This window comes from Scomber japonicus, chromosome 13 (genome assembly GCF_027409825.1).
Source record: "Scomber japonicus isolate fScoJap1 chromosome 13, fScoJap1.pri, whole genome shotgun sequence".
NCBI classification, from domain to species: domain Eukaryota; kingdom Metazoa; phylum Chordata; class Actinopteri; order Scombriformes; family Scombridae; genus Scomber; species Scomber japonicus.
In genome coordinates this window covers 23,168,391-23,183,878 of record NC_070590.1, presented here as the reverse complement: position 1 = coordinate 23,183,878, position 15,488 = coordinate 23,168,391, and the positions used below count along the sequence as shown (strand labels likewise).

General features: G+C 38.5%; 1 protein-coding gene across 1 annotated transcript; it reads right to left on the bottom strand.

Annotated features, from left to right (window-relative positions):
- Window positions 1-1,580: 1,580 nt before the first annotated feature.
- Window positions 1,581-13,608, bottom strand: kif4 (kinesin family member 4). The gene is made up of 31 exons (XM_053331456.1): window positions 13,525-13,608; window positions 12,210-12,354; window positions 11,711-11,825; window positions 11,107-11,297; window positions 10,907-10,996; window positions 10,627-10,793; window positions 10,233-10,327; window positions 9,936-10,055; window positions 9,582-9,757; window positions 9,346-9,407; window positions 9,129-9,261; window positions 8,884-8,942; window positions 8,515-8,620; window positions 8,273-8,380; window positions 7,890-8,069; window positions 7,587-7,690; window positions 7,306-7,450; window positions 6,916-7,026; window positions 6,716-6,799; window positions 6,340-6,453; window positions 5,955-6,110; window positions 5,732-5,829; window positions 5,307-5,436; window positions 5,044-5,214; window positions 4,811-4,927; window positions 4,620-4,697; window positions 4,380-4,478; window positions 4,039-4,206; window positions 3,793-3,918; window positions 3,266-3,364; window positions 1,581-2,180 (listed from the first exon to the last, which is right to left on the bottom strand). The coding sequence occupies exons 2-31, from the start codon at window positions 12,330-12,332 to the stop codon at window positions 1,977-1,979; spliced, it is 3,729 nt and encodes a 1,242-aa protein (XP_053187431.1). The 5' UTR covers window positions 12,333-12,354; window positions 13,525-13,608; the 3' UTR covers window positions 1,581-1,976.
- Window positions 13,609-15,488: the final 1,880 nt, after the last annotated feature.

The following is a 15,488-nucleotide window of genomic DNA, read 5'->3' as shown; positions in this document are numbered from 1 at the left end:
ATGATAGGTGGAAATGAAAACTAAACCCTGTGTTGTCTTTTGCTGGAAAAATAATCCACACACTGCGATTAGCTGCTGTCACTATAAATGCAACATTTTAGTCAGATAGACTTCATCAAGCATTAACTACTTGTCGTTTCCTCTCTGCTTTGGTTTTATGTGCATCCAGAATAGAAAAAAAAGCAAAATATATAGACATGAACCTTCTCTATACTAAATACATATACTGTATTATCACACATTTCTCATGCTTCTTCATCTTCTGTTGTAGTTATGTGATTACATTACCTATAATTCACTGCGATCAATATCCATGTGCCTGTGTGAAGCCAGCTCACCCACAGACAGCTAAACTTAATTGAACATGCTTTGTGGTTCAGGTCTCTCAGGTCCATCACAAAAGCTCTGGTAGACCAAACATCATAAGCAATAACACTGTAATATTACAACTTTCACTATTTCCTCTTATCCTCTTGTTTCTGTTGCCTTTTCTTAAAGTCCTGAACAAAGCCTTTGTCTCACCTTTGTATTTCTCTCCCTTCATGTTCTCTATTGATACATTCTTTTTTACATCTATTTATCATAATCTCTACTTTACTTTTTATCAGGTGAAAATGTTTGGGGAGTTAAGGAGAGGAACACCTTGTGAGAACTTTAATTGCTGAATCACTGCCAGTAATTAAAAACCTGATCAATATGTTGTGACTGGACTTTAAAACAATGACTTGTTTGTTGTGTTTCTGAGGATGTTTCCCTGCTGACTCAGTTTTGGAAATTGTGTGTATAAGGCATGGTGGACTCAGGAGACCCACCAGGCAGATCAAGGGCACTAAAGATTTTCTCTCACCTGCCCTCAGAGAACTTTTGATAGGAGCAGGACAAACAAACTGAATAAAATCCAAAACATCCTGAAGATGCTGCTGTCACTTGGGCACACTCAGTTACCTGCATTTATGTTGGTCGATAAGTAACGAGAGTCTAAAGCAGAGAAATACTAAAGATGTTTGTGATGATATAGAATGTGTCTGCATTATTTAGATCAATTCAAGAGTGAAATATGCCACTCAGTACATATCATCCTCAAAAACATTTTTTTATATTGTTTTATGTATATTGTCTGTTGTATTTGGGTGTAATAAGCCACTGGGGACACACCATGTTGTTGTATTCCTGTGCAATGACAATAAAATTATTGTAAGTAATATGCGTGAATCCGGTTTGGTTTTTTTAAACTCAAACATGCAGAATCAATCCAGCATAAACAATCTGATCCTGTTCTCACAGCTCAAAGTGATGCCTATAAATGACCTGTCCAAATGCTAAAGATAGTTTAAAATGATGCTAAACAGAAAACTGCAAATTTTCATGTTGATTTTCTGCTTTCTAGAACCTTTGCTTCATAAAGACTTGACAAATAGTAGTTAAGTTGTCTATCAAAGATCTGCTCCTAAAACACTAAAAATTAGCTGCCTCCAAGAAACAACAGAAGTGAGTGAAAAGTAAAACATGAATCATAAACATAAATGAATTTCCATCAATTACTTTATTAAATTTAGACATGAAAGAACAGTTTGTGTTTGCTTGAAACCAAGATTTGGCTGTAAGACTTTATTCAGCTCTGATAATAAAGCACAGTTAAAAACCTCAATGTTGTGTTATAATGATCAGTTTGTGGACTACTAATTGTACATATTAGCAAAGTCAATTTACTCTAACTCTATGAGGAATGTGAAACTAAAAGTTATGTACAGGCTTCTTGATCATCTCATTGTGTGTTCCAGTAATTAATTCAATACTATTCACAGTCCTTTTATGACCCTCTACAGAAAAACAGTGAAGTGTTTTAGAATCAACAGCTACTTTCAAGTTACAGTAACACAACAGTTTAGTCACATATAAAAACAGACTGAAACAGGACAAAACATTTAAACAAAGACACCTAATGTTAAAAAACCAAGCACCATGCTCTGTGCTGACTAAGATTCCTCTCTGATGGGAGTGCAGCCAGAGAAAAAACTGTTCTGAAAACTCGTCAAGATCCTTTTCTTCTTCTTGAGGAAGCTGGCAGTTGTTTTTTCGTCCTCATCGACATCATCATCCTCTTCATCTGAGAAGACAGATTTCCCCGCTGAGTTCAGGTCTGCGGTGACATGTCCCATGTCTCCAATTTCCTTTAGCACCTGAAGAGTGAAATGAGACATTGGAGGCTGACTGTATGTCAAAATACACACAGAGTCATAACAGTTTCACTAGCAGCCTGCTGTGAGACGTTTATTGAACAGGAAGAATACAATAGTGAGATTGATAACTGGAAACAGCTGTGAGTAAGCAGCAGTCCAGAGAACAAATCACCTGAGATGTTTAAACTACTTGAGCAAGAATGGATCAAACTTCCACTGAGAAGTCATACAACTACTAAACTAGGTGACGATGCACTAAGTTCACGAGACAAGATTTTAATACTATTTAAGAAAACCTCAATGACTGGAAAAATAGTCTTTTATTTTACTGAATGTCACAAAATGCAAAACAATGCAGGTGCATGTTGAAATGTTTCACTAATCATCTTGTAATGAATGTCACATCAGCTCTACTTTCTAAATATGAATCATATGCACTATGCAAGCACTGTAAAAGGAGTCACAAATACCAGAAATGAAGTATGAAGAATAATAAACCATTCTAGTATATAAATATAAAATTATTACAAATTATCACTAATGATAACATATTGCTAATCAAAACAAATAAAAAAAGGTAAATTGCAAAAATCCTATCACACGAATATACAAGTACCATAGCTGCACTAGATTCCCTTGCTCCTCCTACGTCAGACTTTCAGTGTAGAGACCTGAGGTCAACCTACCGCTGCTCCTCTCCTCATCTCATACTTCTGACTGAGATCTTCTCAGCAGGTAGAAGCTGCTAGTTTCACAAACTAAAATGAGGGCACTCACTCTAACAAAGTTATTGATCCACACGGTGACATTATAAAAAGACGTGATGTCCAAATGAGCAATAGAAAACCGCACCATGCTACCCCCTGAATACTGCTTCACAAGACAGCATTAAGCTCAACGAGAACAGTCATCATCTTTTAATCTCGCGAGATCTCGTGACACCCCTACATACCAGACTTCCTGGACTCCAGTGGACTGTCTTAAACCTAACATCTGTACACGTTCCAGTTGTTCTCCAGAACACTGTATGGATGATTATTCTTTATATTACTGTGTCTTCAGGTCCTCAGAAGGAGACAGCTTACCTTCTTGGTGGGTGTACAGGAAGGCCGCTTAAAGAAGGTGGAGTTGTCAGGGCTGATGGATGTGGAATCTCTGGAAACGTTTTCTGGTTGACTCGAATCCTGAAATGAACAACAGAGCTCATTTTATTTTATTCTTCTACAAAGCAAATCAATGAAAGCCAAGTTCTGACTGGACAGAAGAAACATGTCTATGGTAAGTTATGTAATAACCTGTTAAAAGTAGCAGCAGGTTATTATGGTTCATTTATCATTTGTAATGTAACATTTCTACACTATAATTAATGTTGTAACAACTATTAGTCTAATAATACATTCAGTTCTGAGCTTTAATCTCAGTCATTACATAAAGAATGACAGTACAGCTATTAACTGCTCCTTATGACAACAGCTGCTTCAGTTTCAGGGTACTGGTATTGTGGTGTTGGCTTACTGGGACATTTGAATGGAGCAGAGTCATCGTAGATGTCATTAGTAACACCTGGTACAGGGTAACTTATCAATAGATAATTGGAAATCAGATAACTTACCTCAGAAGGTGCCTGGTTGTCCATATTTCGACATTTCTCATGGTCACACTGGCAGTTCTCGCCACATGTCATCTTTCCTTTGCGGCACCTGCACTGCTTGTTACTGCAGCGACCTTTACACGCACACTGAAGAAAAAAGAAGAGGCTAATCAGCACATCTTTTTTTTTTTTACTGTTGAATCACAAATAATGGTAATATTCCAGTGCTGTTTAGTTCAAGGATTTCAATCCTAATCTCAGACTCACCCCAGTAGCTTTTGTTTTTTTGGAATTTCTGCGACTTTTCTCAGTTTTCACGGGACGCCACTCGTCCTCTTCCTCCTCGTTCTCATCCTCACTGGGAGACATCAGCTCTTCAATCTCGATGGTCATGTTTGCGGGTGCTTTAGCTGTGGTGAAGCGCTTCGCTTTAGGCTTTTGTTGGTGGAGAACACAAGCAAAGGAAAATGAACACACTTTTAAAAAGTACAGTATGTCCCTTTACGTTCTCTGTGGAAGCAAAGGAAGCTTTCAATGCAAACACAGAATTTGACATATACATTGTAACCTTGTACAAAAATGAACAGTGAATATCTGCAAAAACATACCTTTGGAGGAACATACTCAAATGAGTCATCTGGACTGTTAGCGTTGGTCATAGGCATGAGGATTTTCTTTGTACTTGCCAAGTGGAGCAGTGACAGTTTCTGTAGAGGAAAGAAAACAAGACATGACTGGATTTAAGCAAGTCACACAGCTTCCTCTTGACATTTTTACACTTGTTATACCTGTCTGAATATTTATTATTTACAATTCAATTTAACATTAAAATAATCAAAAACAGATACCTGTTTGTATTGCTCATTCTCCTCCACCAGTTTCTGGTTCTGTTCACTTAGTTGTTGCAGTTTTTCAAGCTCTTCTTCCTAAAATGATTACAAAGAACCACATTAGTAACACACTGAGGTCATTTTGCACATTTTCTCCTAAAACAAGGAGAAATGTGGAGACAAAGCTTCTTCAGCTCAAAGAGACAAACCTGAACTTTGAGGCGCTGCAGCAGCTCTATCTCCCTTGAACTCTCCTCCTCTTTCTTCATTTCATCTGACTCTCTACAAACAGGTTTGTTCTGTAGCTGGTTCAGGAGGTAAAGGACCTGTAAGAGGGAACAAAAAGACAAATCAAAAATATGAAATTATCCATTTAATAAATATGCATTTAACTAGAAACAGATGCAAACTGGTATATGAATAACAGATGTTGTATGAGCACCTTATCTTGATGGCTCTGCTCCAGCTCCACCAGCTGCTGCTGGTGCTCCATGTCCATGGTGGACATCACATTTCTCTCATCAGCCATCATCTTTCTTAAATCTTGTGCGTTCCCTTTCTCCTGTTTGAGTTCGCTCTCCAGCTTGCCGTTGTCTGACTTAGTGGAGACCAGCTGAATAAAAAGAACATTTTATGGTTTTTGGAAATACGGACAAGCCGTGGCAAATGTGAATATAAAAAATATGCATTAGCCTTTTTGCTCACCTCAGACATCAGCACTTTAATAGCACACTTGGCATCAACTATAGTTGTGATGCTGTCCAAGCGCTGTTTCAGACGTCCTTCGCTGTCTGCAACAAGAACTTTCTGCTGCAGGTCAGCTATCTGAGCATTCCTGTTAGAATACAAATCATACTGAAAATCTTAACATTTCCTGTCCAGTGGTCAGGTAGAAAATAAATGTGGACATTTGTCATACTGATATATGAAATAAAAACAAATATATCTGTTAAAAGTAGTAAAAGTGTTTCATGAGGTAGCAGCAATGCGTCTAGCAGAACAAGCTATAGATTGATTTTTAAAACACTGTGTGTCATTAAATGTGTAGATGAGAAGCTAATTCTTCCTATGAGGAGTCAGGGTTGAATAAAATGTTTATAGGAGTGACTGAACTGTTTTTTCTGACTCACCTGAGGCCCATTTCTGTCTCCAGGTTCTCCACTTGTTTGGTCACAGGAGTCTCCATCGCTCCTTGGCTCTCCAGCTCAGAGATAATCAGCGTCCGGCGCTACATGGAAAGCCACAACGAAACAAAAGATTGATTCTTGATGTTTTTTATCTTGTTGGTTCACTGCATTTGTAGCTTATTCTCCATTTTGTGAATGTTTTTGGAATCACAAAGTATATGCTCACCCTGATTTTGGCAGATGATCGCTCCCCTGCCTCTATCTGTTGTTTGAGGTGGTTGACCTCCTGAGCCAAGACCTTCCTGTCCTCCAGTAGGTCGTTGAGGTGGCGCCGGGCCTCCTCTGTGCTCGCCATGACCTCCACTTCATTGAGAAGCCAAGCCTGATCACAAAAGGTAATGCAGAAACATTATCTGTCTAATTTGGATTCATTTTGGCTGAATTTACACACAATAATTCTAGCCTCAACCTCTCAAGCAGGATAATTAAAAAAAATTTAAAAAAAGATGACAAAATTAATAATGATAACATTAATAATAATAATTCAATACTTTTTTTTATACTTAGTAGTCATTGTGAGTGTAGAGAAGTCCTAGAAACAGATTTACTACCTTAACTCTTGCACCAGCTCCCTCCATTCCTCTGTTGTGGATAGCTTTGCGTTTGTCTGCTACCTCACTTCTCTTCAGAAGAGCATCTTTCAGCCGCTTGTTTGCAGCTGCAGCCTGAAGGGAGGGGGGGGGAGGGGAGATCATAATAAGAACCTGTGAATAATTTCCTGTTACACATAATTCGAACATCAGCCTAATACTGCATGCAGAATTTGAAAATGGGGTAGTGACTCAGGAGGTTTGCAGCCAGGTTAGTGCAAATAAGTGAAACACATCAAAACTTACAGTACTCAGTAGAAACTTTCCATTTTATATGCTCATTTTGAAAATATTGATTCACACAAATTATATTGCACACATAAGGAAGAGGCCTCACCTCCTCAGTTTTGCGACGCAGGACATTGGCCTGTTTCTGGAAATCCCGCTCGAGTTTCAGCAACTCATACTGACGTTTACGATCCTGTAAAAACATAAATATTCAACTTTGGGATTCGAGAAGAAAATGAAGCCCATATGAAATGAATTTATAAATAAAATCCTGACAGTGTCTCAGGAAGAACTTGGATTGCTACAGACCTTTTCTTTGAGCTGCAGCACCTCTCGGTCCTTCTTGCTCTTCCAGGCTCTGAATTTCTCAGAGTCCTCCCTCATCTGTCTCATCAGCTGTGTACGCTGAGTCTTCATAGCCTGCAAGGACAATGTTACTGTGCTACGGTTCGGGATTTATAGCTCACGCATGTAATAACAGTGCTGTGTTTCAACTCAAAGCACATAGTGATGTAATAAAGTAGGAAATATACGAATTTGATCTCATTTATTCTTGAACATAATTATGCACTCCTCTTTATTGATCAATAAAAAAGAGTTAAACAGATATTAGAGAATTAATTACATAAAAATTGGCATCAATATGTTTACTTCCTTCATCAACAGAACTCAGTGAAAGTAAAGAAAATGGCTGCTTACCTGGATTTCCTGCACAAGCTTGCTAACTTTCTGAACAGAGGTCTCTTTCATTTTCAGCATTTTAGACTGCTCAAGAAGCTTCTTCTTCATGTCTCCCAGCTGGCCCTCGAGCTCCTGCAGCCTCTTCCTGCGCTGTTCGCTAAGCCTAGAAGAAGATGGTGTATGTCAGATGAGGAAAATCGTGAAGAGTGAAGGATTATGGGATTACTTTTGAGAATTCACGTCAAAACTAATTTAGCACGAGTACGTCTACAGCGGCCAAAAAGTCAGAGTGTTCGTACTTAGCCTGGTTGGTGTCTTTCTTTGCAGACTGAAGTGCCAAAATCAGTTCCTCTTTCTCCTTCTGCAGAGAATCGACTGACGACTGGAGACTGTGTACGTTTTTCTGGAGGGATAAATGCACGAGAGTCCTTTTCAGTATTTTTTTTAATGTAATCACACAGTTTAACCCACTTCAACTCCCACATGAACCAATAGGTGTCACCACAGATTAACGCCCCTCAAGTTTAATTCAAAATTCACTCAAGTTGAACTAATTATAAAGTGATTTTAAAAATGAGCAAGTGAGTCAAAGGTCCTCTCACCTGATGCTCTGACTGCATGCACTCCAGCTGGCTGTCATTCTGACACATTTTCTTCACAAAAGCTTCCTTCAGACTCAACACTTTGTTGAGCTCGATCAGTTCCTTGGAGAGCTGGGCCTGTCGCAGTGCATGATGGGCTGTAAAGCCCTCTGGTGAGTCCTTACCAGCAGCAGCGTTATCCTGTTGAATGTGAGAGAAGGGACATTGCTTTTTTTCACTATAAAGTGTAAATGTAAACAAAGAGCTGCAGCAGTTTTTATTCTCTGATCAACTGATGTGAACAAAAGAGTGAATATATTATTGTTTCACTACTAAAAAGTGTCATAAAAAGCACTTTAAGAAAAACAGTTTTAAACATTAAGAGAAAATAAATGTTAACATACTGATGGGGACTCATCTGCTGCATCTTTGCCGCCACTCTCTGACATCTCTGGTTCATCCTCTCCTGCAGCCATAGCATCGATGGAGGCAGCGATGCCTGCACTCTCATTCTTAGAAAAAACAAAACAGTAATCCGTGAAATTTAAATATTGGGAACATTCAAATCAGTATTGCTGGATTTAACACTGTTGCTACATGAGTCTTGATAAATAGGTGCATTAATATATAAGCTTGACTTAGTTACCTTGAGTTCCAGGATGATGTCTTGTAGGTTCCTCATCACCTCGATGTTATCCTTCAACTCCTGATCCTCCAGAGTCTCCATTAATTTCTCAAGATCCACTGTACATCTGAAAGAAAGACGTAAAGATATGAGTCAGCATTGTGCTAAATGAACCTGGTATATCGGACTTTTGCTACCTTTCCTCAACTAAAACTTGTTTTACTTTTATAGCTATTGATGAGATCTTCAGTATGCAACAACAAATCATGAACAAAACTGGCTTAGGCCATTAAAAACCAAACAAAGCCTTTAACAACAGTAGCTTTTAAGTATTCAGCTTAGGCAGACACATGGTGACACCCTCCTGGATCTGTGCTTTTGTGAACTTACGCTGCATGGTGCCGCAGTTGTTCCAGTTTACTCTGGAGTGTCTCATTTGTTTGTTCCGTCTAATAAAAATTAAGCAAATACAGCGTGATAACCACGAAGGATAAAAAACAAACAAAAACAAAGCATACACTGTAAATTAAGTTTAATGCCTTTTTTTTTTTTTTTAAACCAGTGGCAACGCTTTTCCATCAGTTTTCAACAATAACTTTGCAGGTAGGATTGGTAAATGTTAAGGTTTAGCTCACCATAATGATCTTCTCGAACATGAGGGCGGTCTGTCCTGCAGCCTCACTCAGCTCCCTGCTCAGTTTATTGTTCTCATCCTGCAGAGAACGGTTCTTTTCCAACAGCTTGCTCACTTTCTCCGTTGACTCGGGCCTGTAACGGACGAACTGAGTAACTGTTATGCTCTTTTGTTATGAGTTATGAGTTATATGTAACCTGGTTACATCAGGTTCTTACCCAGAGAGCACTGGGGCAACTCCTCCGCGGGCATGAAGAAGCATCACCTGCAGCTCCTGAACCTGTGGGAGAAAAAGTGTACAAAGCTAAACATTTGATGCATTTCTTCACTTTTTCCTTTCTCTTCAAGTAACTGAACAGCATTTAACTTGCAGCATTGCTACACAAGCAAAACGTTAGTTTGAGCAGCACTAAAGAGGACTGATGGAGGATTTGAGGATTTTCACTTCCTGTACCTGTTGTTTCAAACGGCTCATTTCAGCAGCTCTGGGGTCGATGTTGACAATAGGTTTGTTTTTAATTTTGCGAGCTCTGTCAGCGTATCGCAACGTGTTGATGGTCTCCTCCATGTTTGAGTCTGCAGGGCTGATGCACGCAATCATCAAAGTGTGGCTGTTGCCTCCCAAAGAATCTGATTAAACAAACACACAAAAGTTAAGCAGCTGTGTTGCTGCTTTGAACACCTGATGGTTCTTTTCCCAAAATTGATTTCCTCAAATGATTAAAAAGGTCTTCAAAATGAGGATGATGTCTAAGACCGTCTTGATAATCACTATGTAACTTCTGAACATCTAAAAATCAAAGCGTACCTTGTAGCAGGCGAGTCAGCTTGGAGTCTCGGTAAGGAACAAAGGTATTTTTCTTGCTTTCGTCGCCCAAAGCACTGATCACATTACCCAAAGACAAAAGGCCTCGATTGATGCTGATGCCTGAAGATGACGACAAATAGCATCAAAAACAGAAACTCTGATATTCAGCACACCATCACAAGACAGAAAAAACACAGAAATTCTACACAACCAATACTGTATAATGAGATGAATGTTTAATTCAATGATGACAATTTTTAAAGTGAATGAATGTAAAGAAAAACCTGTTTAGGTTACCTTCCTTTAAACGATCTCCCTCTGCTTTGGTTTTCTTTTGTCTTTCTGAACCAGCCAGATCCACAAGGTGCAACTTTGAAACAATGGAGTCAACCCTGCAATAAAATATTAGACAGATATTCATTGTAAAAAAAAAAAAGAATTTCAGGGGCAAAATCATATGGTGTCTTTATAAAAAACAGCACCGTTTATGTATTCTGTTTCACCTCAGAAAACCTCCAAGCCTTCCCCCTCTGGGCTTCACTATCCAAATGAGGAGGAGGATAGATGGCTTATTTTAAAGCTAATTATAATAATATAACTATGGCCCGGGGCAAAAAGTGATTACAGAATTCATTTCAAATTTAAATTGTTATGTCTAGCAGAAGACGTGATGAAATGATGACAAACTGACTTGTCTCCCCCTCTGCGCTGCTCCAGTGTGATGGTGAAGATAGCATGCGAGCGGGACGAGGCGGCGTTCATTGCTGTGGAGGCAACGGTGCGAGCAGAGTTTCCGAGCTCCAGACAGCCCACCATCTCATGGGCAGAGAACACCTTCTTCTCAGTTAAACCCACAATCTGTAAAATGGGACATAAGGAACATAAACAGAAGCTGACACAGTATACTTTAACATGGTGTCACAGAAAAACAGGATTATAGGTAGATTCTTCTAAACATGTCAATCACTTACCTTAATGCCGTCTTTAGGATCTTCCCGAATGCTGATGGCGGGTTTATCTTTAGATGTGCACAGCAAATCTAACACATCTTCGTTATAAATCTACAATCAAAAAGGAAAAGGCTTGACTCATTAGTGTAAATCTTGACCACAATACATTCACAAATGACATTAAAGGCTTTATCTATAAACTAAAAATTATGTCCAACAACCTCCAGGTAAGACACTGCCAGGCCAAATTTACAGTCAGCCCTCTTTTCCTTTTCCTCAAAGATCCTTTGGATGACTCGTGGAATAACGCCGACTGAAGGATCATTCTCTTGAGCTGATGTGTATGCTCCTCCCATGGAAAAGGTCTTTCCTGATCCTGTCTGTCCATATGCGAGTACAGTGGCATGGTAGCCTACAAAAAGAAGGAGGGCAAAATGATTCAAAAATAAAAAAAGTTATGATACTAATTTAAGATCTTAGCTAATTGAAATATGTTTTTTCTGTTAGTTCCAACTGTAATTTTAGCTTTTCGTTTATGCGCCACCAGTGGCAAACAATGTCCACGTAGAATTGTCTTTTTTAAACTATACATTTAACGGTATTTGGTTGTCGTAGCTTTAGTGTCATCATATTGAGGGACAGACAACAATACAATGAATTGTAGAAAGCATTCCCTGAGGCATAAAAACATTTAGGACAATTAAAAACAATACTTTCTGGTTCGAGGCACATCTTGCAGACCATGCACTGTAACCTCGCAGGTAGTGTGTAAAAACCATAAAGAAAACAGCTCAATAAATCATCATGTAAAACAGGTACAGCTACCTTTAAAAAGCCCACACAATAAGGGGGACACAGCAGAACTGTAGACTTCTTCTTGCTCAGCAGTGGGATCAAATACATAATCATAGGTGAACGCCTTCTCTGCACCAACGATCACCTGCAAATATAGAGCACTTTAGCAATTATTGAACATAATGTATAGTGTTGCATAAGAGTGAAAAAAAGACACTATATCCACCTATATGTGGTCTAAATAGTTGCATGGTGTTGTTGAAACATCACTAATGCCACAGTAAGAAACCTGTTAACCAATAAAACTTGTATCAGTCCTGATATTATTCTTGTCACACTTTTATTTGTCCTTATACTTAACCCAGAGTGAAATTCTGCTGTGTAATACAGAACAACAATTTAAATATCAATTTAAATAAGACTGTTAGGCACATGTTTGAGTTTTAATTGTCTCTGATGAAGGTTGGGTTGCTACAAAACATTACTCTGAAACCACACAGAAAAAAAAGACAGAATATTTTTTTCCAACCTGTGGCTCCCCAGGCACAAAATTGAGACAGCACTGACATCCTTCATTGATTTCTTTTGGTACCAATGGACGACACCGCAAGGCGACCCGCACTGGGATCACCTTTGCATCCTCATTTGCCATAGTGTAGGATTCCAGTTAACAACTAGTAATAAAAGAAGAGAAGAGATTATCATAAAGAAGCCAGGTAATATCAGCCTTATAATGTGACCAACTAACATGTTACAAATTAACAGCTGATATATTTCGAATGGACAGAAGACTTTGTTAAAACTTAATTTTCAAGAAATACAACTAACACTGAATGCAACAGTGATGGGGCAACTGTGATTTATTTTTCATGCTGACACAAGTAATGAAGCATCATGTAAACAGTTAAGCACTGTGTGAATACTAGAGGATGATTTAAAGAGGTATTGCAAAACAAGAGATCTAAACAATTACATAAGCAGTTAATGCTGACTTTTTAAATGTATGCCAACATTACATAACAAAACTAACAACTATGTGTTGCTTCTGTAGATTAAATTAAACATATCACCATAACAATATAATTGTTGAGTGTCGTGTACATAAATGTGAAATATCATATAGCATTACTTGGACGTCTCTAAAATGTAATAAAATCTAACCTACAAAATGTGTCCATTGAACAACAGAAGCAATCATTTGGTTGCATCCATCCCGTATTTATAAATGTATATAATCTAATTTAGTTCACTGACACTGAGGTGACTGTCTGCAAAATGTGAGTATTGCGGCTTTTTCACGTGTTGAATCAATACATCACCCTGTTGTCATTGTCATGCAAAGTGAATTATCCATTATTCACCGTCTGTGGAGCAGCTCCAGTTTTAGTCTGACATCGCCTACACACAACCCACTTTCAGGCATATCAAACCGAGCAGTGCAATAACTTCGAACAGTGTTAGGCCTGTAAATTAATCTCCTATGGACCGTGAACTCAACACGTCGCCAGGATACGAAAGCTAACTTCACGTCAAACTTAACATTTAGTATTACTTCAATGAAGTCTTGCAAAACAATGTAACATCGCCTACTTCTTAGTTGGCAGTTGGTAAAGTGCATTTTTTACTGAGAACCAATGGCAAAATAAACCGTTTCCAACCTTAATGAGAAATAATAATTCAATAAAAACCATCGTCAACGTAATGTGAACAGACGTTAATACCCTCGCGTTTCCCCTGGTGCCAACCTTTAAATATCACGAAACAAGTATTCAACAGATCTGACAATCAACAGGACTAATATTAGACGCCATTAACGAACTATTTACTGTGAAATTGTCGGTTACCTTGATTATTATTTTTCCTGAACCGTATACTCCCAGAAATATATTTGAAATGAATGTTGTTACTGCCCGCCACTTTTAAACACGCAGCTCCGCCTCCTACTGCTTCTTCTACTCGTCATTTTGTGGCAGAGCCAACGCAGCTGGGCGTCATTACTGACCCCTACAGGAAAAACGAGTACTATTGACGGTACATAAATATACAGTCAGTGTTTGGTAAAAAAAAAAAAAATCTACTACAAAAGCTTTTAAAAAAATCATTATTACATCTTTAATATTTGTAGATTCAAAGATGAATGTGCAATGAACTTTCTTATTGAAACAATCATCAATGAAGGCAATAAAAGGAATAAAAAACATTTCTCAGATCCCCTATAAAACGACCAAAATGAGGATGTGAGGTCAAGTCAAGAAATAAGAAGCTCAGAAGATTTTTTTTGTTCACTTCAAGATAAGTGCAAATAGAGGAGGATGATCTGGCAGAAGGGAAGTTGAGTGGGTGACACGACATCCCTCTTGATGAGATGAGTTTTCAGCCTACAATGGAAAATGGGGAGTGACTCTTCTGTTCTGGCTAGAAGAGAAAGGTCATTACACTGGGAGCCAGAGGGGAAAACAGCTGAGTCCAGATAAAGTAATGACAAGGTTTCTGCAGGGAAGAGAGTGCGAAGAAGGAACCAGTGGTAGTGTGGACTGCCATTGTGTTTGTGTGCATCTGAAAAGCTGCAATAATATTTCCAGAAATTACTACAATGCTATTCAAGATTCAATAGCTTTTATTGCCACATGCACAGTAAACAGCAGATGGCAACACTGAAGAACAATTACACATTTTGATGGATATGGCTTGTCTCTGCCTCTCTCATCATACCACTGTGGGCACAATCTATTATTTTTCACCCATTACCTCTAATGATCTAGATGAGCCTATAAACCAACTAAATTCCTCTACCTGCTCCCTTGACCTAATTCTGACATTTAAAAAAAGTGTATTCCACTGCCTGTCACCTGAATATTGAATATTATTAGCAGTTCAATACAAGTTTATGGAGCGGGTGGCTCAGGAGTGGACGGTCCACTATTCGGAAGATTGGCAGTTTTTTCACCTACTCCTCCAGTCTGCATAGAAATGTCCTTGGGAAAGATACTGAACCCTAAATTGCTCCCATATTGTTGTGAATGAGTATTAGATTAGATCCCCTGATGTGCAGATACCTTGCATGGCAGCCTGTAAATGGATGAATGTGGCATGTAGTGTAAAGCACTTGTGGTAGGAGTGGTAGGAAGACTAGCTTGGTGCAATATTAATGTTGTCCATTTACGATCAAGAGTCTTCCCCGATTCCCTCAAGCATGCTATTAGACCCATCTGTGATTAGCAATTACAGACCAATCTCCAATATCTCATTTCTTAAAAACATACTTGAAAATGTAGGATACAAACAGCTGCATATGTAACTATCTCTTCACAATCTGTTTGTTGTGTATCAATCTGGTTGTGGGATTAAACACAGCACTGAAACAGCAATTATAAAAGTGAATATTTGAAGGTCAACGTGCCGCAAAAAAAACTTCCCTTTTCAGTATTATTAGATCTGATTGCAGCTTTTGACACTGTCGATCATGACATTTTACTCAGTAAATTAGATAATTCAGTTGGCTTATCTGGCCGTGTCATTCTCTGGCTCCTCTTCTATCTAACAGGCAGGATATTCTCTGTGTCTCTCATCAACTTCAAATCAGGCAACTTCAACATCTCACTAGGTCCATTACTGTTTAATCACCACTTGGTTCCATCGTACAGAAGTGCAATATATCTTACCATTCAACTCCAAATTGATCTCACTCTCTGAAACTAGGTGTTATATGATTCAGAACAAGCCAAATTACAGCATTTTACCACCTAAAAACTTTTTCCAAAGTTAAATCCATCTTGTCTCAGTCAGATGATGAAAAGCTGGTTTACAT